The sequence below is a fragment of the Bufo bufo genome, chromosome 5 (genome assembly GCF_905171765.1).
Source record: "Bufo bufo chromosome 5, aBufBuf1.1, whole genome shotgun sequence".
In the NCBI taxonomy this organism is placed as follows: domain Eukaryota; kingdom Metazoa; phylum Chordata; class Amphibia; order Anura; family Bufonidae; genus Bufo; species Bufo bufo.
Window position 1 is genome coordinate 251269643 of NC_053393.1, and position 25164 is coordinate 251294806.

General features: G+C 44.4%; 1 protein-coding gene across 1 annotated transcript in view; it reads left to right on the plus strand.

The window, feature by feature from the left end:
* Positions 1–25164, plus strand: part of CLPTM1L (CLPTM1 like) — a 102760-nt gene that overhangs the window by 15144 nt on the left and 62452 nt on the right. Inside the window, exons 4-5 of the mRNA XM_040432482.1 lie at positions 1380–1569; positions 19648–19793. Coding sequence (XP_040288416.1) covers positions 1380–1569; positions 19648–19793 — 336 coding nt within the window. The remainder of the gene's footprint in view (positions 1–1379; positions 1570–19647; positions 19794–25164) is intronic.

Here is a 25164-nt window from a genome sequence, read left to right on the forward strand (position 1 = left end):
ATCTCCTCCCAGACCTGGACTAAAGCATCTGCCAACTCCTGGACAGTCTGTGGTGCAACGTGACGTTGGTGGATAGAGCGAGACATGATGTCTCAGATGTGCTCAATTGGATTCAGGTCTGGGGAACGGGCGGGCCAGTCCATAGCATCAATGCCTTCGTCTTGCAGGAACTGCTGACACACTCTAGCCACATGAGGTCTAGCATTGTCTTGCATTAGGAGAAACCCAGGGCCAACCGCACCAACATATGGTCTCACAAGGGGTCTGAGGATCTCATCTCGGTACCTAATGGCAGTCAGGCTACCTCTGGCGAGCACATGGAGGGCTGTGCGACCCTCCAAAGAAATGCCACCCCACACCATTACTGACCCAATGCCAAACTGGTCATGCTGGAGGATGTTGCAGGCAGCAGAATGTTCACCACGGCGTCTCCAGACTCTGTCACATGTGCTCAGTGTGAACCTGCTTTCATCTGTGAAGAGCACAGGGTGCCAGTGGCGAATTTGCCAATCTTGGTGTTCTCTGGCAAATGCCAAACGTCCTGCACGGTGTTGGGCTGTAAGCACAACCCCCACCTGTGGACGTCGGGCCCTCATATCACCCTCATGGAGTCTGTTTCTGACCGTTTGAGCAGACACATGCACATTTGTGGCCTGCTGGAGGTCATTTTGCAGGGCTCTGGCAGTGCTCCTCCTGTTCCTCTTTGCACAAAGGCGGAGGTAGCGGTCCTGCTGCTGGGTTGTTGCCCTCCTACGGCCTCCTCCACGTCTCCTGATGTACTGTCCTGTCTCCTGGTAGCGCCTCCATGCTCTGAACACTACACTGACAGACACAGCAAACCTTCTTGCCACAGTTCGCATTGATGTGCCATCCTGGATAAGCTGCACTACCTGAGCCACTTGTGTGGGTTGTAGACTCCGTCTCATGCTACCACTAGAGTGAAAGCACCGCCAGCTTTCAAAAGTGACCAAAACATCAGCCAGGAAGCATAGGAACTGAGAAATGGTCTGTGGTCACCACCTGCAGAACCACTCCTTTATTGGGGGTGTCTTGCTAACTGCCTATAATTTCCACCTGTTGTCTATCCCATTTGCACAACAGCATGTGAAATTGATTGTCACTCAGTGTTGCTTCCTAAGTGGACAGTTTGATTTCACAGAAGTGTGATTGACTTGGCGTTACATTGTGTTGTTTAAGTGTTCCCTTTATAAAGCAGTGTGTATGTATGTGTGTGTGTGTGTGTGTATATATATATATATATATATATATATATCTCCCGCAGCACAATCAGAGCCAAAATTCGCTTGTCACTATATTAAATACACTTATGTTAAATAAAACCTTGTCATTGTAAAGTTTATTTTGATGTTTTATTGCAGAACTGTGAATGTAACTGTTCCAAAGAAAACCAGAAATAATGGGACGCTGTATGCATATATATTTCTGCACCACGCTGGAGTTTTACCCTGGCATGATGGTAAACAGGTGCACATAGTGAGCCCATTAACTACTTACATGATTCCCAGGCCTGAAGAGGTAAATCTCATCACAGGGGAAACTGGCACCCAGGTAAGGAATTGGGCAATTCTGTTGTGTTCAGCTAAGGCTACTTTCACACCTGTGTTAGGTGCGGATACGTCTGGTATCTGCACAGACGGATCCGCAACCATAACGCAAACGATTGTATCTGTTCAGAACGGATCCGTTTGCATTACCATGAAAAACGGATGATGTTCATGATAATGCAAACGGATCAGTTTTGACTTACATTGAAAGTCAATGGGAGGCGGATCCGTTTTCAATCGTCAGGCGGACATCAAAATGTTGCAAGCAGCGTTTTGGTGTCAGCCTCCAGAGCGGAATGGAGACTGAACGGAGCCAAACTGATGCATTCTGAACGGATCCTTATCCATTCAGAATGCATTGGGGCTAAACTGATCCGTTTTGGGCCGCTTGTGAGAGCCCTGAAACGGATCTCACAAGCGGACCCAGAAACGCCAGTGTGAAAGTAGCCTAACAATGCTTAATATTAATGTTTTGTAAAATAGCGTTCAGTTCACTGCTGCTAATCTCCTTTTTCCCTCTATTGTAACACCTGTCATTCTGAAATGTAACTACATACAGTGAGGAACAGAAGTATTTAACCCTTTCACGACTGCAATCTGTATATATATGTGATAGCTGCACATGCCCCGTGCAGCTACCACGTGTATAGACGTCAAGCCAGCTCTTTAATCCAAGCACTGCAAAGCGCTTGGATTAAAGCTTCTGCCCCTGCCCTGGTGCTGTCACGGACAGCATACAGGCCAGTAATGCCAGCAAGGGGCCAATCAGAGTGGCCCCTTGCCGGCAATCGATCCGATTGGTTAGTCTGTGCAGACTAACCAATCGGATCGCGGCAGTGTTAAAATGCCGGTTTCAGGCTCTGATCTGCGCTCTGCAGATCAGAGCCTGAAAGCCGATAGTGTTCCTCATGCCCCCCCCCCCCGATCTGTGCCCCTCCAAGCCCTTAGTGCCCCTCTGTGCCCCGACGATCTGTGCCCCTCTCCTGCGCTGATGGCATGCGGTCCGCCCCCTGCATTATCTAGCCGCCCCTCCTGCCCCAGCCTTCCTCGATATTGTGGGCAGCCTCCCGAACCCCCCCCCCCCCTTTCCAGCGCTGCCCCCCCCCCGCTGTTGCGGCATCCATGGGGTTAACAGAGGGAGGGAGCTCCCTCTCTCCACCATCGGGGCTGCAGCGCTGTGATTGCAGCACCCGATGGTTGCCATGGCAACCGGACGCTTTGCAAAAGCGTCCGGTTGCCATGGCAAAGGCGTCCAGTGCTGCCACCTACAGGCAATCTGGAAGTACTATACTTTGGAATGCAAGAGCATTGCAAAGTATAGTACAACTATCAGCCCCACTGGATCTTCAAGATCCAAGAGGGAACTGATAAAAAAAAAAGTGAAAATAATAAAAGTAAAAATAAATAAATAAAAATGTAAAATTAGAAAAAAGAAAATTGCCTTTTCCTATAAAAAAATGAAAAAATAAAATACACATATTAGGTGTCACCGCGTCCGTAACGACCATCTCTATAAATATATCACATGATAGACCCCGTCCGATAAACACCATAAAAATAAAATTAAAAAAACAGTGCACAAAAAGCTATTTTTGTCACCTTACATCACAAAAAGTGCAACAGCAAGCGATCAAAAAGGCTTATGACCCCCAAAATAGTACCAATCAAACCGTCACCTCGTCCCGCAAAAAATGATACCCTATTTAAGACAATCGCCCAAAAAATAAAAAAGCTATGGCTCTCAGACTATAAAGACACTAAAACATCATTTTTTGGGTTTCAAAAATGCTATTATTGTGTAAAACTTAAATAAATAAGAAAAAGTATACATATTAGGTATTGCCACGTCCGTAACGATCTTCTCTATAAAACTATCACATGACCTAACTCCTCAGATGAACGCTGTAAAAATAAATAAATGAAAATTGTTCCAAAACAGCCAATTTTTGGGTCACCTTGCCCCATAAAGTGTAATAATGAATGATCAAAAAATCCTATGTACCCAAAAATGGTACCAATAAAAACCTCAACACTTTCTGCAAAAAACGAGCCCCTGCACAAGACGATCGGCACAAAAATAAAAAACATATGGCGTTCAGAAAACCAATCCAGCACAATCTACCTTCCAAAAACCGTATGGCATTCCTTTCCTGCCGTGTGCCCGTACAGCAGTTTACGACCACATGTGGGGTGTTTCTGTAAACCGCGGAATCAGGGTAATAAATATTGAGTTTTGTTTGGCTGTTAACTCTCAATGTGTTAAAGAAAAAAAATTATAAAATGGAAAATCTGCCAAAAAAGTGAAATTTAGAAATTTCATCTCCATTTTCCTTTAATTCTTGTGGAACGCCTAAAGGGTTAACAAAGTTTTTAAAATCAGTTTTGAGTAACTTGAGGGGTGTAGTTTCTACAATGGGGTCATTTATGGGGGTATCCACTATGTAAGCCCCACAAAGGGACTTCAGACCTGAACTGGTCCTTAAAAAGTGGGTTTTGGAAATTTTCGTAAAAATTTTATGACTTGCTTCTAAACTTCTAAGCCTTCTAACGTCCTAAAAAAATAAAATGACATTTCCAAAATGATGCCAACATAAAGTAGACATGTGGGGAATGTTAAGTAATAAATATTTTATTAGGTATGACTTTCTGTTTTAGAAGCAGAGAAATTGAAATTTGGAAAATTGTGAATTTTTCAAAATTTTTGGTAAATTTGGGATTTTTTCATAAATAAAGGAGAAATATATTGACTCAAATATATGACTATCATGAAGTACAATGTGTCACGAGAAAACAATCTCAGAATGGCGTGGATAAGTAAAAGTGTTCCAAAGCTATTACCACATAAAGTGACGCATGTCAGATTTGTAAATTTTGACCTGGACACTGGGGCATCAATGACCCTTGGTCATGAAAGGGTTAAACACCCTGCGATTTTGCAAGTTCTCCCACTTTGCATTCCCACTCTGAGAGACAGAATAAAAAATAAAAAAAATTCAGGAAATCACATTTTATGATTTTTTTTAAAGAATTTATTTGTCTTGCACTGCTGAACAGAAATATTTGAACACCTGAGAAACAGCAAGAATTCTGTCTCTCAAAGACCTGTTACTGTGCCTTTAACCCCTTAGGCCTCTTTCACACGGGCGTTGCGGGAAAATGTGTGGGTGCGTTGTGGGAACACCAGCGATTTTTCAGCGCGAGTGCAAAACATTGTAATGCGTTTTGCACTCGCGTGAGAAAAATCGTGCATGTTTGGTACCCAAACCCGAACTTCTTCACAGAAGTTCGGGCTTGGGATCAGTGTTCTGTAGATTGTATTATTTTCCCTTATAACATGGTTATAAGGGAATATAATAGCATTCTGAATACAGAATGCATAGTAAAACAGCGCTGGAGGGGTTAAAAAAAATAAAATAATGTTTAACTCACCTTAGTCCAATTGATCGCGTAGCCCGCCATCTCCTTCTGTCTCCTTTGTTGAATAGGACCTGTGGTGAGCATTAATTACAGGAACAGGACCTTTGATGACGTCACTCCGGTCATCACATGATCCATCACCATGTTAAAAGATCATGTGACGTACCATGTGATGACTGGAGTGACGTAATCAAAGGTCCTGTTCCTGTATTTAATGCTCACCACAGGTCCTATTCAACAAAGGAGACAGAAGGAGATGCCGGGCTACGCGATCAAGTGGACTAAGGTGAGTTAAATTATTTATTATTATTTTTTAACCCCTCCAGCGCTTTTACTATGCATTCTGTATTCAGAATGCTATTATTTTCCCTTATAACCATGTTATAAGGGAAAATAATAATGATCGGGTCTCCATCCCGATCGTCTCCTAGCAACCGTGCGTGAAAATCGCACCGCATCCGCACTTGCTTGCGGATGCTTGCGATTTTCACGCAACCCCATTCACTTCTATGGGGCCTGCGTTGCGTGAAAAACGCAGAATATAGAGCATGCTGCGATTTTCACGCAACGCATAAGTGATGCGTGAAAATCACCGCTCATGTGAACAGCCCCATAGAAATGAATGGGTCGGTATTCGGTGCGGGTGCAATGCGTTCACCTCACGCATCGCATCCGCGCGGAATACTCGCCCGTGTGAAAGGGGCCTTAGGGACGCATGACGTACCGGTACGGCATGTTTCCCGAGTCCTTAAGGACCCATGACGTACTGGTACGTCATGGGTTTAAACCGCAATTGCGCCGCGGCAGGGGTTAATCGGGACAGGAAGCCCGCTGAAATCATTCAGCGGGCATCCAGTCACAACGCCGGGTGAGGGTCATGTGACCCCCCGTATCGGCAATCGCGCAAACCGCAGCTCAATTCAGACCTGCGGTTTGTGGCTTTACCTGCGGTTGCGGCGGCGATCGGGCAGTGCCATCGGGTCCCCATGCGGCTGTAGCGGGGACCCGATGGCATGGAAGGCAGCGCGATGTCTAAGGAAGGCATCGCGCTGCCTTCCGGTGAAGAGCCTGTGAGATCCAGCCCCCTGGATCTCACAGGCCGGAAGCTGTATGAGTAATACACACAGTATTACTCATACAGCCAGTGCATTCCAATACAGAAGTATTGGAATGCATTGTAAAGGAATATACCCCCCAAAGTTCAAGTCCCAAAGTGGGACAAAAAATAAAGTAAAAAAAAAGTTTTCCCCACAAAAAATTAAAGTTTCAAGTAAAAATAAACAAAAACGTCATTATCCCCAAATAAAGTTAAAAAAAAAAATGGTAAAAAATAGGGGGGGGGGGGGGAGAAAGTATACATATTAGGTATCGCCACGTCCTTATCGACCGGCTCTATAAACATATCACATGACCTAACCCCTCAGATAAACACCGTAAAAAATAAAAATTGTGCTAAATAAACAATTTTTTTGTAACCTTACATCACAAAAAGTACAACAGCAAGCGATCAAAAAGGCGTTTGCCCACCAAAATAGTACCAATCTAACCGTAACCTCATCCCGCAAAAAATGAGACAATCGCCCAAAAAATAAAAAAAACTATGGCTCAGAATATGAAGACACTAAAACATCATTTTTTTTTTTTTTGAAAAAAGCTGTTCTTGTGTAAAGCTTACATAAATAAAAAAAAAAGTATACATATTTGGTATCGCTGCGTTCATATCGACTGGCTCTATAAAAATATCACATGACCTAACCTCTCAGATGAACACTGTAAAAAATAAAAACTGTGCTAAATAAACCATTTTTTGTCACCTTACATCACAAAAAGTGTAATAGCAAGCGATCAAAAAGTCACACGCACCCCAAAATAGTGCCAATAAAACTGTCATCTCATCCCGCAAAAATCATACCCTACCCAAGGTAATTGCCCAAAAACTGAAAAAATTATGGCTCTCAGACTATGGAAACACTTAAACATGATTTTTTTTTTGCTTCAAAAATGAAATGATTGTGTAAAACTTACATAAATAAAAAAAAAGTATACATATTAGGTGTTGCCGCATCCGTGACAACCTGGTCTATAAAAATATCACGTGATCTAACCTGTCAGATGAATGTTGTAAATAACAAAAAATAAAAACGGTGCCAAAACAGCTATTTCTTGTTATCTTGCCTCACTAAAAGTGTAATATAGAGCAACCAAAAATCATATGTACCGTAAACTAGTACCAACAATACTGCTACCCTATCCCATAGTTTCTAAAATGGGGCCACTTTTTTGGAGTTTCTACTCTAGGGGTGCATCAGGGGGGCTTCAAATGGGACATGGTGTAAAAAAAAAAAAAAACAGTCCAGCAAAACCTGCCTTCCAAAAACCGTATGGCATTCCTTTCCTTCTGCGCCCTGCCATGTGCCCATACAGCGGTTTATGACCACATATGGGGTGTTTCTGTAAACTACAGAATCAGGGCCATAAATATTGAGTTTGGTTTGGCTGTTAACCCTTGCTTTGTAACTGGAAAAAAAAATTATTAAAATGGAAAATCTGCCAAAAAAGTGAAATTTTGAAATTGTATCTCTATTTTCCATTAATTCTTGTGGAACACCTAAAGGGTTAACAAAGTTTGTAAAATCAGTTTTGAATACCTTGAGGGGTGTAGTTTATAGAATGGGGTCATTTTTGGGTGGTTTCTATTATGTAAGCCTCGCAAAGTGACTTCAGACCTGAACTGGTCCCTAAAAATTGGGTTTTTGAAATTTTCTGAAAAATTTCAAGATTTGCTTCTAAACTTCTAAGCCTTGTAACATCCCCAAAAAATAAAATATCATTCCCAAAATGATCCAAACATGAAGTAGACATATGGGGAATGTAAAGTAATAACTATTTTTGGAGGTATTACTATGTATTATAGAAGTAGAGAAATTGAAACTTGGAAATTTGCAATCTTTTAAACATTTTTGGTAAATTTGGTATTTTTTTATAAATAAAAAAGAAATTTTTTTACTTCATTTTACCAGTGTCATGAGGTACAATATGTGACGAAAAAACAATCTCAGAATAGCCTGGATAAGTCAAAGCGTTTTAAAGTTATCAGCACTTAAAGTGACACTGGTCAGATTTGCAAAAACTGGCCAAGTCTTTAAGGTGAAATAGGGCTGAGTCCTTAAGGGGTTAAAAAGTCCACCTCTACTCCACTCATTAATCTAACTTAGTAGCACCTGTCTGAGCTCTTTAACTGCCTCCCGACCACGTAACGCAGGGATGCGTCCTGGCAGTGGTCGATTCATTCCTCCTAGACGCATATACGCGTCATCTTGCGAGACGCGAGATTTCCTGTGAACGCGCGCACACAGGCACTGCAGGTAAGCGAGTGGATCTAAAGCCTGCCAGCGGCGATCGTTCGCTGGCAGGCTGTAGATGCGATTTTTTTTTTTTAACCCCTAACAGGTATATTAGACGCTGTTTTGATAACAGCGTCTAATATACCTGGTCCTCTGGTGGTCCCTTTTGCTTGGATCGACCACCAGAGGACACAGGCAGCTGTGTAATAAGTAGCACCACTACACTACACCCCCCCCCCCTGTCACTTATTAACCCCTGATCACCCCATATAGACTCCCTGATCATCCCCCTGTCATTGATCACCCCCCTGTCATTGATCACCCCCCTGTAAGGCTCCATTCAGACGTCCGTATGTGTTTTGCGGGTCCGATCCATTGATCCACAAAACACACACGGACCTCTGAATGGAGCCTTACAGGGGGTGATCAATGACAGGGGGGGTGATCAGGGAGTCTATGTGGGGTGATCACCCCCCGTCATTGATCACCCCCCTGTAAGGCTCCATTCAGACGTCCGTATGTGTTTTGCAGATCCGATCCATTGATCCGCAAAACACATACAGACCTCTGAATGGAGCCTTACAGGGGGGTGATCAGGGAGTCTATGTGGGGTGATCACCCCCCCGTCATTGATCACCCCCCTGTAAGGCTTCATTCAGACGTCCGTATGTGTTTTGCGGATCCGTGTATCCGCAAAACACGGATACCGCGGATCCGCAAAACGCATACAGACGTCTGAATGGAGCCTTACAGGGGGGTGATCACCCCATATAGACTCCCTGATCACCCCCCTGTCATTGATCACCCCCCTGTAAGGCTCCATTCAGACATTTTTTTGGCACAAGTTAGCGGAAATTGATTTATTTTAATTTTTTTTTCTTACATAGTCTCATATTCCACTAACTTGTGACAAAAAATAAAATCTCACATGAACTGAATGGAGTCTTTTTACATATACCCATGCTGGGTGAGAGAAATATCTCGGCAAAAGACAACTTTTCCCATTTTTTTTATACAAAGTTGGCATTTGACCGAGATATTTATCTCACCCAGCATGGGTATATGTAAAAAGACACCCCAAAACACATTGCCCATTTTCTCCTGAGTACGGCGATACCACATGTGTGACACTTTTTTACAGCCTAGGTGGGCGAAGGGGCCCACATTCCAAAGAGCACCTTTAGGATTACACAGGGCATTTTTTACACATTTTGATTTCAAACTACTTCGCACGCATTAGGGCCCCTAAAATGCCAGGGCAGTATAACTACCCCACAAGTGACCCCATTTTGGAAAGAAGACACCCCAAGTTATTTCGTGATGGGCATAGTGAGTTCATGGAAGTTTTTATTTTTTGTCACAAGTTAGTGGAATATGAGACTTTGTAAGGGAAAAAAAAAAATCATTTTCCGTTAACTTGTGACAAAAAATAAAAAGTTCTATGAACTCACTATGCCCATCAGCGAATACCTTATGGTGTCTACTTTCTGAAATGGTGTCATTTGTGGGGTTTTTCTACTGTCTGGGAATTGTAGAACCTCAGGAAACATGACAGGTGCTCAGAAAGTCAGAGCTGCTTCAAAAAGTGGAAATTCACATTTTTGTTCCATAGTTTGTAAACGCTATAACTTTTACCCAAACAATTTTTTTTTACCCAAACAATTTTTTTTTATCAAAGACATGTAGAACAATAAATTTAGAGAAAAATTGAAATAGAAATGACTGAAAGTGAAAAATGACATTTTTTTGAAAAAAAATCGGTAAATTTCGATTAATAACAAAACAAATAAAAATGTCAGCAGCAATGAAATACCACCAAATGAAAGCTCTATTAGTGAGAAGAAAAGAAAGTAAAATTCATTTGGGTAGTAAGTTGCATGACCGAGCAATAAACCGTGAAAGTAGTGTAGTGCAGAATTGTAAAAAGTGGTCTGGTCATTAAGGGTGTTTAAGCCTGGGGAGCTGAGGTGGTTAAAGACACCTGTCCACCCCACAGTCAGTCAGACGCCAACTACTACCATAGGCAAGACCAAAGAGCTGTCGAAAGACACCAGAGACAAAATTGTGGACTTTTCACAAGGCTTGACAGGGCTACGGGGCAATTGCCAAGCAGCTTGGTGAAAATAGATCAACTGTTGGAGCAATTGTTAAAAAATAGAAGAGGCTAAAGAAGACTGTCAGTCTCCCTCAGACTAGGGCTCCATGCAAGATCTCACCTCGTGGGGTATCACTGATGATAAGAAAGGTGAGGAATCGGCCCAGAACTACAAGGGAGGAGCTGGTCAATGACATGAAGAGAACTGGGACCACAGTTTCAAAGGTCACTGTCGGTAGAACACTACGCTGTCACGGTTTCAAATCATGCATTGCACGGAAGGCCCTGCTCAAGTCATCACATGTCCAGGCCGTCTGAAGTTTGCTAATGACCATCTGGATGATCCAGAGGAGGCATGGGAGAAAGTCATGTGGTCAGATGAGACCAAAGTAGAACCTTTTGGGCTAAACTTCACTTGTCGTGTTTGGAGGAAAAAGGATGAGTTGCATCTAGGGTTGAGCGATATACCGCGGTATTAAAATGGGGCGCTGACCGCTTCTAAATCTGCGGCCGCCCGCCCCAGCATGAACCGATACGGGACATTTGCAGAGTACTTGTACTCGTGCAAATGTCCCCGATACCTGCTGGCCGCTTGCGGCGGCTCTCTCAGCAGTTCGGCCAGCGTGGGGGAGGGAAGGAATTCTGTGACTCGCATTTCCTGCACCCGACCTCTGAGAGGACGTTGTGATCCACGCAATTAACCCCTCAGGTGATCACAGCGTCCTCTCAGAGGTCGGGTGCCGGGAATGTGGGTAGTGCCCCCCTCCTCCCTCCCTCCCCAGTATTAATCATTGGAGGCCACAGGGTCGTCCGCCCATCATTGGTGGCAGTTTTCAGTTCCGATCGGAGTCCCAGCAGTGTAATGCTGGGGCTCCGATCAGTTACCATGGCAGCCAGGACGCTACTGGAGCCCTGGCTGCCATGGTATCTTAGTGAGCAGCATTATACTCACGTGCGTCGTGGCCGCCGGGCGCTCCTTCTCATAGGTCTGTGCAGCGCATTGCTAATGCTATAAGCCTTAGCAATGCGCCGCACAGACAGAAGAAGGAGCGCCCGGCGGCCACGACGCACGTTAGTATAATGCTGCTCACTAAGATACCATCACAGCCAGAGCTTCAGTAGCGTGACTCCTGGCTGCCATGGTAACCGATCGGAGCCCCAGCATTACACTGCTGGGACTCCGATCGGAACTGCCCACTGCCACCAATGATGGGGACGACGACCCTGTGGCCTCCAATGATTAATACTGGGGAAGGAGGGGGGGGGGGGACCCGGGCCCACTGCCACCAATGATTGGGGGGATGACCCTGTGGCCTCCAATGATTAATACTGGGGAGGGGGGGGGCCCCACTGCCACCAATGATGGGAGGGGGACCCTGTGGCCACTGCCACCAATGATTAATACTGGGGGGGGGGCGCACTGCCCACTGCCACCAATGATGGGGGGGGGGGAGACCCGGTGGCGACTGCCAGCAATGATTAATACTGGGGGGAAGGGGCACTGCCACTAATGATGGGGAGGGGGACCCTGTGGCCACTGCCACCAATGATTAATACTAGGGGGGGGAGGTTACCAGAGGGGGCTGATAAGAGGGAGAGGCTGGGAGGCACATGAGGGGCTGATCAGAGGCTGGGGAACTGCCCGTCTGCCCCCATACAGTGTAACGTCTCCTTGTGGCTGCCCCCATACAGTGTAACGTCTCCTTGTGGCTGCCCCCATACAGTGTAACGTCTCCTTGTGGCTGCCCGGTTGCCCCCATACAGTGTAACGTCTCCTTGTGGCTGCCCCCATACAGTGTAACGTCTCCTTGTGGCTGCCCCCATACAGTGTAACGTCTCCTTGTGGCTGCCCCCATACAGTGTAACGTCTCCTTGTGGCTGCCCCCATACAGTGTAACGTCTCCTTGTGGCTGCCCCCATACAGTGTAACGTCTCCTTGTGGCTGCCCCCATACAGTGTAACGTCTCCTTGTGGCTGCCCCCATACAGTGTAACGTCTCCTTGTGGCTGCCCCCATACAGTGTAACGTCTCCTTGTGGCTGCCCCCATACAGTGTAACGTCTCCTTGTGGCTGCCCCCATACAGTGTAACGTCTCCTTGTGGCTGCCCCCATACAGTGTAACGTCTCCTTGTGGCTGCCCCCATACAGTGTAACGTTCTCCTTGTGGCTGCCCCCATACAGTGTAACGTCTCCTTGTGGCTGCCCAGCTGCCCCCATACAGTATAACGTCTCCTTGTGGCTGCCCCGCTGCCCCCATACAGTATAACGTCTCCTTGTGGCTGCCCCATACAGTATAACGTCTCCTTGTGGCTGCCCTCATACAGTGTAACGTCTCCTTGTGGCTGTCCAGCTGCCCCCATACAGTATAATGTCTCCTTGTGGCTGCCCCATACAGTGTAACGTCTCCTTGTGGCTGCCCCCATACAGTGTAACGTCTCCTTGTGCCCCCCCCCCCATACAGTGTAACGTCTTCTTGTTGCCCCCCAAACAGTATAATGTCTCCTTGTGGCCCCAAGTGTTTTTTCCTTCTAAATGGGCATTTATCGCGATATATATCGTTATATATATGATGGGGGGGGAGACCCGGTGGCGACTGCCAGCAATGATTAATACTGGGGGGAAGGGGCACTGCCACCAATGATGGGGATGGGGACCCTGTGGCCACTGCCACCAATGATTAATACTAGGGGGGGGGGGGGTTACCAGAGGGGGCTGATAAGAGGGAGAGGCTGGGAGGCACATGAGGGGCTGATCAGAGGCTGGGGGGGCTGATCAGAGGTTGGGGAACTGCCCGTCTGCCCCCATACAGTGTAATGTCTCCTTGTGGCTGCCCCCATACAGTGTAACGTCTCCTTGTGGCTGCCCCCATACAGTGTAACGTCTCCTTGTGGCTGCCCCCATACAGTGTAACGTCTCCTTGTGGCTGCCCCCATACAGTGTAACGTCTCCTTGTGGCTGCCCCCATACAGAGTAACGTCTCCTTGTGGCTGCCCCCATACAGTATAACGTCTCCTTGTGGCTGCCCATATACAGTATAACGTCTTCTTGTGGCTGCCCCCATACAGTATAACGTCTCCTTGTGGCTGCCCCCATACAGTATAACGTCTCCTTGTGGCTGCCCCCATACAGTATAACGTCTCCTTGTGGCTGCCCCCATACAGTATAATGTCTCCTTGTGGCTGCCCCCATACAGTGTAACGTCTCCTTGTGGCTGCCCCCATACAGTGTAACGTCTCCTTGTGGCTGCCCTCATACAGTGTAACGTCTCCTTGTGGCTGCCCCCATACAGTGTAACGTCTCCTTGTGGCTGCCCGGCTGCCCCCATACAGTATAACGTCTCCTTGTGGCTGCCCGGCTGCCCCCATACAGTATAACGTCTCCTTGTGGCTGCCCCCATACAGTATAACGTCTCCTTGTGGCTGCCCCCATACAGTATAACGTCTCCTTGTGGCTGCCCCTATACAGTATAACGTCTCCTTGTGGCTGCCCCCATACAGTGTAACGTCTCCTTGTGGCTGCCCCCATACAGTGTAACGTCTCCTTGTGGCTGCCCCCATACAGTGTAACGTCTCCTTGTGGCTGCCCCCATACAGTATAACGTCTCCTTGTGGCTGCCCCCATACAGTATAATGTCTCCTTGTGGCTGCCCGGCTGCCCCCATACAGTGTAACGTCTCCTTGTGGCTGCCCGGCTGCCCCCATACAGTATAATGTCTCCTTGTGGCTGCCCCCATACAGTATAACGTCTCCTTGTGGCTGCCCCTATACAGTATAACGTCTCCTTGTGGCTGCCCCCATACAGTATAACGTCTCCTTGTGGCTTCCCCCATACAGTGTAACGTCTCCTTGTGGCTGCCCAGCTGCCCCCATACAGTATAATGTCTCCTTGTGGCTGCCCCATACAGTATAATGTCTCCTTGTGGCTGCCCCCATACAGTGTAACGTCTCCTTGTGCCCCCCCCCCCATACAGTGTAACGTCTTCTTGTTGCCCCCCATACAGTATAATGTCTCCTTGTGGCCCCAAGTGTTTTTTTCTTCTAAATGGGCATTTATCGCGATATATATATCGTTATCGCGATAAATTTCTTAATATCGTTATCGTGGGAATATTTTTGATATCGTCCAACCCTAGTTGCATCCCAAGAACACCATCCCTACTGTGAAGCATGGGGGTGGTAACATCATGCTTTGGGGGTGCTTTTCTGCGTAGGTGACAGGACGACTGCACTGTATTAAGGAGAGGATGAATGGGGCCATTTATTGTGAGATTTTGAGCAACAACCTCCTTCCCTCAGTCAGAGCATTGAAGATGGGTTGAGGCTGGGTCTTCCAACATGACAACGACCCGAAGCACAGCCAGGATAACCAAGGAGTGGCTCCGTAAGAAGCATATCAAGGTTCTGGAGTGGCCTAATCCGTCTCCAGACCTAAATCCAATAGAACATCTTTGGAGGGAGCTGAAACTCTGTGTTGCTCAGCGACAGCCCCGAAACCTGACAGATCTAGAGGAGATCTGTGTGGAGGAGTGGGCCAAAATCCCTGTTGCAGTGTGTGCAAACCTGGTCAAGAACTACAGGAAACGTTTGACCTCTGTAATTGCAAACAAAGCCTTCTGTACCAAATATTACCACTGATTTTCTCAGGTGTTCAAATACTTATGTTCAGCAGTGCAAGACAAATACATTCTTTAAAAATCATACAATGTGATTTCCTGAAATTTATTTTTTATTTTTTTATTCTCTCAAGTGGTAATGCACCTACAATGTGAATTTCAGACCCCTCCATGATTTCTAAGTGGGAGAACTTGCAAAATCGCAGGGTGTTCAAATACTTCTGTTCCTCACTGTATGGATTAAAAGCCTCATAAACTGAACACAACTAGATATAATATGGCTCATGTATAAATAGTAGTCAATGATGGGAAACACAAAAAAAATGATGTTCTGGTGGGACTGGAGATCAAATCAATTTGATTAATATACTCTTTTAGTGTGTCTGATGATATTGTTTTAAAAAAAAATTAAATAATGAAATTTTTTAGTGCGGAGCAGTAGCCTGTGTTCGGTTCCTGCTGCCCATGCCATTAATCCTGTTGTAGGCAGCAGGGACTGAAGATACCCCACTTGGGTTGTGCTGATACACTGCTCCAGTTCGCTGCAGGAGCCTGATACCGACTGAAGCAGCGCACCTGCTGTAGGAGATAACTCCTATCATGGCTGCTTACCCCCCTAGATGCCGTGGTTATTAGGTCTGACAGCATCTAGGCATTTAGACTAAGGGATTGGGCTCCCTATGTTATCATCGACTCCCCCTTGGGAACACAATCGTGGGGTGCTGATGCATTTCCATAGCAGCCAATGTCTGAAATTGCCACTGGCTAGCAGAAGCAGCTGCCTGTCACTCTGACAGAGATAAGCTATAATGCATTGGTATAAAAGGTACACCATGTCTCCTAGTGGGACTAAAAGCATTAATCAATGGTTTATAAAGTTCGTTTGAAAAAAAATAAATCATAAAGTAGTAAAAAGAGAGTACACTTTACCTCCACAAGATAAATTATTTGAACCACCCTGTGAACAACATAAAAAAATAAATACATTAGATTTTTTTTCTAGCCCCCAGAAAATAATAAATGTTTATCAAAATGGTATTAATGAAAACCAGATCTTGTCCTGCAACAAAACTAGCCCTTGTACAGCTACATTGGCAGAAAAATAAATAAGTTATGGCTCATGGAATGCTGTGACAGAAAACTATTGTGTTTTTTTATTTATTTATTTTTTATGAGACCTGCAATGATTTGTGCAAAAACAGTAAAAAAAAACAAATAAATCTATACAAATTTAGTACCGTCGTAATCGTACTTCCCCCTTAGCATAAATGTAACAAGCTGGTTATGCCGCGCGATGAACATTGTAAATTTAAAATCGAAAAAGAAAATTGTGGAATCACTTTTTTTTTTTTTCATTAGCCCCCCCAAAAAGTTATAGATACCTCAAAATGCTGTTTCTTATAAAAAATAAATACATATGGCTACTAAAAACAAGCTCTCTTACGGCTACATTGTCCAAACAGTTTTAAAAAAAGTGGACAAGGAAAAAAATAAAACAAGAAAATAAATCAATAAACTAGCCCAAAATGACCCCATTTCAGAAACTACACCTCTCAAGGTATTCAAAACAGATTTTACTAACTTTGTTATGCCTTTAGGTGTTCTACAAGAATTAAAGGAAAATGGAGATAGAATTTCACTTTTTTAGCAGATTGTACCAATAAAATCGTCATCTCATCCCGCAAAAAATGAGACCCTACATAAGAGCCACCAATGAAGATTACTCGGCCATTAATTCAAATACAGGAGGTGGGTTCTGGCTGCAAAAAGCGCACCCGACCTCTATGAGCGGTAGCTGCGATCTGCGGCCGTTAACCGCTCAGGTGCGGCAGGGGTTAACTGCCACGGATGGCAGCTACTTGTCATAGGTCGGGTGCGTCTATATGATTCTGCAGCCAGCTCCCACCTCCTGTTGAATTTGAATGAGTGAGTTAAAATCATTGGTGGCACAGTGACCACAGCCCCCCCCCCCCCCTCCTGTCTCTTTTCATTGGTGGCAGCAGCGGCACAATGGGGAGAGAGACACTGCTTCCTTCTCCCCTGCGCTGCTGAGGGAACACTGATCGCGCTGACAGCAGCAGCAAAATAGATGGCAAAACCGATAACTTTGAAAATCCTGAATATGCCGATATTATCGTTAAAACGGATAATTGGTTGATCCCTACTTGGTATTACACTTTTTGTGATGTAAAGTGGCAAAAATTTCTTTTTTTTTTTTTTTTTTTTTTTTTTTTACGGTGTTCATCTGAGGGGTTAAATCATGTAAAATTTTTATAATGCAGGTCGTTACGGACGTGGCAATACCTCATGTCTACTTTTTTATTTATTTATTAAAGTTTTATACACTAATATTTTTGAAACATAGTTTTTTTTGGGCGATTGTTTTAGGTAGGGGCTCATTTTTTGCGGGATGAGGTGAGATTGGTACTATTTTGGGGGGCATACACCTTTTTGATCACTTAGTATTGCACTTTTAGTGATGTAGTGACAAATTTTTTATTTTTTTTATTTTTTAGCACATTTTTTATTTTTAACTTTTTTGACAGTGTTCACCTGAGGGGTTAGGCTACTTTCACACTTGCGGCAGAGTGATCCGGCAAGCAGTTCCATCGCCGGCAAAACGTATGCCAACTGATGGCATTTGTAAGACTGATCAGGATCCTGATCAGTCTTAAAAATGCCTCATCAGTCAGAAAAATGCATTGAAGTGCCGGATCCGTCTTTCCGGTGTCATCTGGCAAAACGGATCCGGCGTTTTTTTTTTTCACCTTTTTTTTTTCGGTCTGCATTCCGGTATTTTGAATGCCGGATCCAGCACTAATACATTCCTATCGGGGAAAAAATGCCGGATCCTGCATTCAGGCAAGTTTTTTGGGCCGGAGATAAAACCGTAGCATGCTGCGATTTTATCTTTTTGCTGATCAGTCAAAATGACTGAACGGAAGACATCCTGATCCTGATGCATCCTGAACGGATTGCTCTCCATTCAGAATGCATGGGGATATACCTGATCAGTTCTTTTCCGGCATTTAGCCCTTTTGCTGGAAAAGATAAACGCTAGTGTGAAAGTACCCTTAGGTGGTGTGATATTTTTATAGAGCCGGTTGGGGGACAGCGCTCATCAAATAGCAAACGCTACCTGACATAAGGAGTGAGCGCTGGTATCCAAACAGACCGTCCACACTGGGTCCCACACAGGGATTCTCCTTGGAATAGAGCCTTGGCAACATTTAGACTTAAGTCTGCTGTTTGTTAAGAATACAGTTTTTATTACTATTGCCATTTTTTTTATCTATTCTATCTATCACATTCATCGCTATTGTAGTTCTTTTATATCGTATTTTAGCATATATCAATAAATAAGGTTTTTATTTGAATGAAAGTACCAATCTCCATTTGATCTCCTGGTAATTGAGGCCCTCCAACTTCAAATTCTAACCACTTTTGTTCATTCTATTGGGCTTGGGGTGTGAGACACTGATATTTACTGAAATTGTAAACTAAATACATGGCAAAGGGCTGCCATGCGAACCTAGAGTCTAAAAAGACAACCAGGACTACTATGTATGTAGATGATCTTATTAGGCTGTGCTTAAAGGGAACCTGTCATCAACTTTATGCTGACCTGACTGAGGATAGCATAAAGTAGTGACAGAAATGCTGATTTCAGCGGTGTGTCACTCATGAGCTAATAGTAAGTGGTTGCTGAGAACCAGCATCATAATCATTGCAGCCCAGGCCTTGAAAAGAGTCAAATCTACCTGAGAAGAGTCCTGGTTATTCATATTCTCCTGCTATCCCTGCTGATGATTGGCAGTTCTCTCCTAGAGAGAAAGGGAGAAAACTAGGTGGAAGACTCAGTCATCAGCAGGTGGACAGTTATTTTTTTTTTTATAACCATGACTCTTTTCCAGGCCCAGTTTGCAATGATTGTGATGTTCGTTCTCGGCAACCACTTACTTTTAACTTTTAAATGACAGACTGCTGAAATCAACTCGCCTGTCTCTACTTTATTCTGCTGTTAGTATGGGCAGCACAAAGTTGATGACAGGTTCCCTTTAAAGGGATTCTACAGTTTGTTTTAACTGATAATGTATCCTCTGGATAGATCATCAGCATCTGACCGGCGGGGGTCCGACACCCGGGACCCCCGCCGATCAGCTGTTTGAGAAGGCAACGGCGCTCCAGGAGCATCACGGCCTTCTCACTGTTTACTGCAGGCCTAGTGACGTCACGACTTGTATCAATGGCCTGGGCGCGGCTAACCTCTGTTCACTTGAATGGAGCTTAGCCCCGCCCAGGCCATTGATACAATTCGTGACGTCACTGGGCCAGTGGTAAACATTGAGAAGGCCGCTGCCTTCTCAAACAGCTGATCGGCGGGGGTCCCAGGTGTTGGACCCCCGCCGGTCAGATGCTTATGATCTATCCAGAGGATAGATCATCCGTTTAAGCAAACTGCAGAACCCCTTTAAGGCAGAAACCCCTACTTATGCTGCAGAAATATTCCCATTTGGAATATAATTTCTGCAATGAATGTGCCATTTGTCAATGTACCTCTGAAATAATCTGTCCATTCTAAGAATCCAGTTCCCTTTCTTTTTGTCTCTTCAGCAAATTGATACAGAAAAGAAAGATTCCAATGCTTTGGATGAACCTGTCTCTCATTGGAGGTCACGGCTCACGTTGAACGTTATGGTGGACGATTTCATTTTTGATGGTTCCTCACTACCTGCTGATGTTCATAGATATATGAAAATGTAGGTATCTTTTGTGTCGCAATTAACATTTTTACACTACACTGAGACCTCTTATTTGCTGTACTTAGGAGTAGGAGTACAGTCGTGGCCATAAGTTTTGAGAATTACATAAATATTGGAAATTGGAAAAGTTGCTGCTTAAGTTTTTATAATAGCAATTTGCATATACTCCAGAATGTTATGAAGAGTGATCAGATGAATTGCATAGTCCTTCTTTGCCATGAAAATTAACTTAATCCCAAAAAACCTTTCCACTGCATTTCATTGCTGTCATTAAAGGACCTGCTGAGATCATTTCAGTAATCGTCTTGTTAACTCAGGTGAGAATGTTGACGAGCACAAGGCTGGAGATCATTATGTCAGGCTGATTGGGTTAAAATGGCAGACTTGACATGTTAAAAGGAGGATGATGCTTGAAATCATTGTTCTTCCATTGTTAACCATGGTGACCTGCAAAGAAACGCGTGCAGCCACCATTGCGTTGCATAAAAATGGCTTCACAGGCAAGGATATTGTGGCTACTAAGATTGCACCTCAATCAACAATTTATAGGATCATCAAGAACTTCATGGAAAGAGGTTAAATTCTTGTTAAGAAGGCTTCAGGGCGTCCAAGAAAGTCCAGCAAGCGCCAGGATCGTCTCCTAAAGAGGATTCAGCTGTGGGATCGGAGTGCCACCAGTGCAGAGCTTGCTCAGGAATGGCAGCAGGCAGGTGTGAGCGCATCTGCACGCACAGTGAGGCGAAGACTTTTGGAAGATGGCCTGGTGTCAAGAAGGGCAGCAAAGAAGCCACTTCACTTCTCTCCAAAAAAAACATCAGGTACAGATTGATCTTCTGCAGAAAGTATGGTGAATGGACTGCTGAGGACTGGGGCAAAGTCATATTCTCCGATGAAGCCTCTTTCCGATTGTTTGGGGCATCTGGAAAAAGGCTTGTCCGGAGAAGAAAATGTGAGCGCTACCATCAGTCCTGTGTCATGCCAACAGTAAAGCATATGAGACCATTCATGTGTGGGGTTGCTTCTCATCCAAGGGAGTGGGCTCACTCCCAATTTTGCCCAAAAACACAGCCATGAATAAAGAATGGTACCAAAACACCCTCCAACAGCAACTTCTTCCAACAATCCAACAACAGTTTGGTGAAGAACAATGCATTTTCCAGCACGATGGAGCACCGTGCCATAGGGCAAAAGTGATAACGAAGTGGCTCGGGGACCAAAACGTTGACATTTTGGGTCCATGGCCTGGAAACTCCCCAGATCTTAATCCCATTGAGAACTTGTGGTCAATCCTCAAGAGGCGGGTGGACAAGCAAAAACCCACTAATTCTGACAAACTCCAAGAAGTGATTATGAAAGAATGGGTTGCTATCAGTCAGGAATTGGCCCAGAAGTTGATTGAGAGCATGCCCAGTCGAATTGCAGAGGTCCTGAAAAAGAAGGGCCAACACTGCAAATACTGACTCTTTGCATAAATGTCATGTAATTGTCGATAAAAGCCTTTGAAACGTATGAAGTGCGTGTAATTATATTTCACTACATCACAGAAACAACTGAAACAAAGATCTAAAAGCAGCAAACTTTGTGAAAACTAATATTTGTGTCATTCTCAAAACTTTTGGCCACGACTGTACATTGAATGGCTTGAAGATCATAGATTTGAGCGATTTCAAACAGTAGTAGCTACGTTTTTAGTGTCTGTATTTTTTACATTCTGTGAGGTAGTTTTGTACTGTATCTGTTATAATATTGTCATGAAAAGAAAGTTGGGCCTTTTGGTGGTGCCTTAACCCTTAGGATACCAGAAGTTTTTCAGTTTTTGCATTTTGATTTATCTTACTAGAGCCATAACCTTTTTCATTTTTCCGTTCACATAGCTGTATGAGGGCTTATTTTTTGCGGGACAAGTATTTTCTATTGCCACCATTTAATATGCATTGCAGTGTAGTGGGAAGCGGGAAATACAATTCCAAATGGGGTGGAATTGGGGGGAAAAACGCAATTCCTCCACCGTTTTACGAGTTTTGCTCCCACGGTGTTCCGTTTGCGGCAAAACGGAACGCTGTAATGTGTCCTTCATTTTCTGGGTCAGTACAATTACAACCATACCACATATGTATAGGTTTTTATGTCTAAATGGTGTAAAAATTAATTTATACTTTGAAAAACAAAAATTATCACCATATTCTGACCCATATAACTTTTTTATAGTTATAGCTACTGAGCTGTGTGGGGGTTCATTTTTGTGGGACAATCTGTAGTTTTTATTGATACCATTTTGGAGTGTATGTGACTTTTTGATCACTTTTTTGGGGTAAGAGAAGCGATAAAAAATGACAAATTGGCTATTTTGATCCTTGTTTCTGTGTCTCCATTTGTCATATTGGAAACATACGTGGTTATACCCATGATGTTTGTTATTTGTGTATTTATTTTTTTATTCTAGGGAATCAATTATTTGTACAGAATTGCTCATTTCTTAATGTTGGCCTGCCACCTGCTGGCCAAAAAAAGAATTGCAGCCTCAATGCCCTGAGTCTCTTTAGAGAGACCCAGTGCATTGAAATCAATTACTGGCATCCTCATTGGCCGCAGAGGATGCCGTTGAGAAGCCCGGATGCGCAAGCTTCTGTGTTTTTTACCCTTTAGATGAAAAACTAAAGGCTTTAACGACCGCAGTTAAAGAGAATGTGTCATTAGTAAATAACCTATAACCTTATTCCAAGGAAAACACTCTGAAAACCCTTTTAACCACTTCACATCCGCCCATAGGATATAAGCGTCCTATGGGTGGATGTTTATCTCTGAATGGACGCTAACCATGCAGCTGCCGAGCGGGAGGCCGCTGTCAGTGACAGCAGGGCAACCCAGGGAGCGCGGTGCATACAGATCCGCCGGAGCCGGGAGAGTGCAGGAGCTGTCGGGTCTTCCACAGACCTCGATCAGCCCTGTACTGAGACGGTACAGCAGCTGTGTTATGCTGTACAGCCTCTCTGGGAGGTGTATTTCCCCTGTAACTGGGGCTACTATGTCAGCCCCAGTTACAGGAGAAAAAAAAAAAAAAAAAGTGAAGTTAAATGTCCCCCAGAGGTCTTGTATGACCTTAAGGGGGACGCAGAGTGTTAAATAAAAAAAAGGTTTCACATGTAAAAAAAAAAAAAATTCCCAATTAAGTAATTTAAAAAAATATTAAAAATAGAAAAAGAAAAAACATAGACATATATTTGGTATTCACGCGTCCGTAACGACCGGCTCTATAAATATATCACGTGATCCACCCCGTCCGATAAACACCATAAAAAAATAATAATAAAAACTGTCAAAAGCCATTTGGCTTTTTCTGCCACATTGTTTTTATTTTTTTACGGTGATCACCTGAGGAGTTAGGTCATGTGATATTTTTATAGAGCTGGTTGTTACGGACACGGCGATACCTAATATGTATACTTTTTTTATTTTATTTCACTTAAACTCACTTATAACACAATAATAGCATTTTTTAAACAAAAAAAATTATGTTTTAATGTCTCCATGTTCTGAGAGCTATAGTTTTTATTTTTTGAGAGAGTTTCTTATGTAGGGGCAAATTTTTTGCGGGATGAGGTGATGGTTTTATTAGTACCATTTTGTGGGACATACGCCTTTTTGATCACTTGGAGTTGCACTTTTTGTGATGTAAGGTGACAAAAATGGCTTTTGGAAAACAAATGAGTTGTCTCACCAGGAAAAGTAAGTGTGTATACACTTCTTTCTTGATACTGCTCAAGGATAGTCGACAAAATCAAAAGGAAGGTGAGCAGTTACATAATAAAACTTAGCTTTTAATATATTCAAAAAATACTCCCATAACCGGGAGTTAAAATACCCCTTACAACATATATAAACATACAGGTGCAGGACCTAAATTAGTGTGCCATCTAGAAAGCAGCGACACACCAGGCTAGGTGTATACCACCCAGGGCCTAATAACACGCCAAACTAGGTCCCTGAATCCAAGTCCCAAGATTAGATGCCGGGACGTTAGGGACACTATGTAAAAACACGGAATGGTCTTACCGGTTTAGTTGAGAACCTCACCATTCACAAAGTGTGGAATGTCCGTAGAGAAAATGGTCATTCCCTGCGGGCTTCTCGGTACCAGAAGTCCAGACAGTGGTGCAGGCATCCGGTTCTGAGGTCAATTGTAGCGGTGGGGAGACGTCAAATGAGAGAAACTGTCTCTATTACATGAACAGTTACACTTTGAGTGCTTCTTATGACCCCCCCCCCCCCCCCCCCCACCACTGTTTAGCCCTTTTACCATATCTTTGGGCTAGCGATATATGTACATCACTTTTTCATCATTATTTTTCATTATTATTCACTAAGGTCTGGTCTATAGATACAGTAATTTCCCTATTTTGGTAGGTGCGTCTTTACCCCTGCCAATAATGTCCCTTTTCTCGCCGATATTCATTGGGGGACACAGAAACCGTGGGTATAGCTATGTCTTCTATGAGCCGTTGACACTAGATAAAGTTGTTAGCTCCTCCCCTGGCAGCTATACCCCCTCCAGCCTGGAGAGAGAGCTTCAGTTTTTTCTAGTGTCAATAGGAGGCAAGACCTCCCTGCTCTGCAGGGAATCTCCTGAAGATTTTTTATTGTAGTTTATTTTTTTCCTTCTTTTTCAGATGGGAAAACAGTGGACGCCTCGCCTCCCTGTTCTCCCGGGGTCGAGTTGCGCCAGTGCCGGTCACCCGCACTGCTGCCTCCCCCACAGAAGACAAGGTGGACCAGGGCAGCCTCGCTCCCCTGCATCCCGCCAGCCAAGGGGTCACCCATGAGGTGAGTACACGGGACTAGGTGAGTATTAACCCCCTCCCTCCCTTCCTCTTGGCATGGTTCTCCCCTGGTGTTTCTCCCTCTAGGCATAGTTTTCTCCTTCTATGGGGACTCCTTCCATTGGTCTGGGTGTACTAACAGTATCCACACGAAAGCTCCCCACCTTCTCTCCCGAGCAGGAGTTCTGAAAACATACGACATGGATGCCCTGACATCTCCTTGGCGGGAGTTTTCCCTCCTTACGTGTTTCTTCTCTCCTACCCAGGGTTCTACGGAGGATCAGATGGAGGGAATTCCGACAAATTCTAGTCGCTCCGGATTGGCCCCGTTGCGCGGGTACGCCGATCTCGTTCTCCTTCTGGAGATGTCCCTTGTCACTGCCACTTAGGGACGACCTTCTTTTAGGTTCCGGTCTTACATCCGCAGTTAGGGTCTTGGTTGACGACGTGGCTTCCCCTGGTGCCCATGGTAACCTTCCTTCAGGGAGTGGCACATATAATTCCTCCGTACCGTCCTTTACCGCCTTGGGATCTGAATGTAGTTCTCTCAT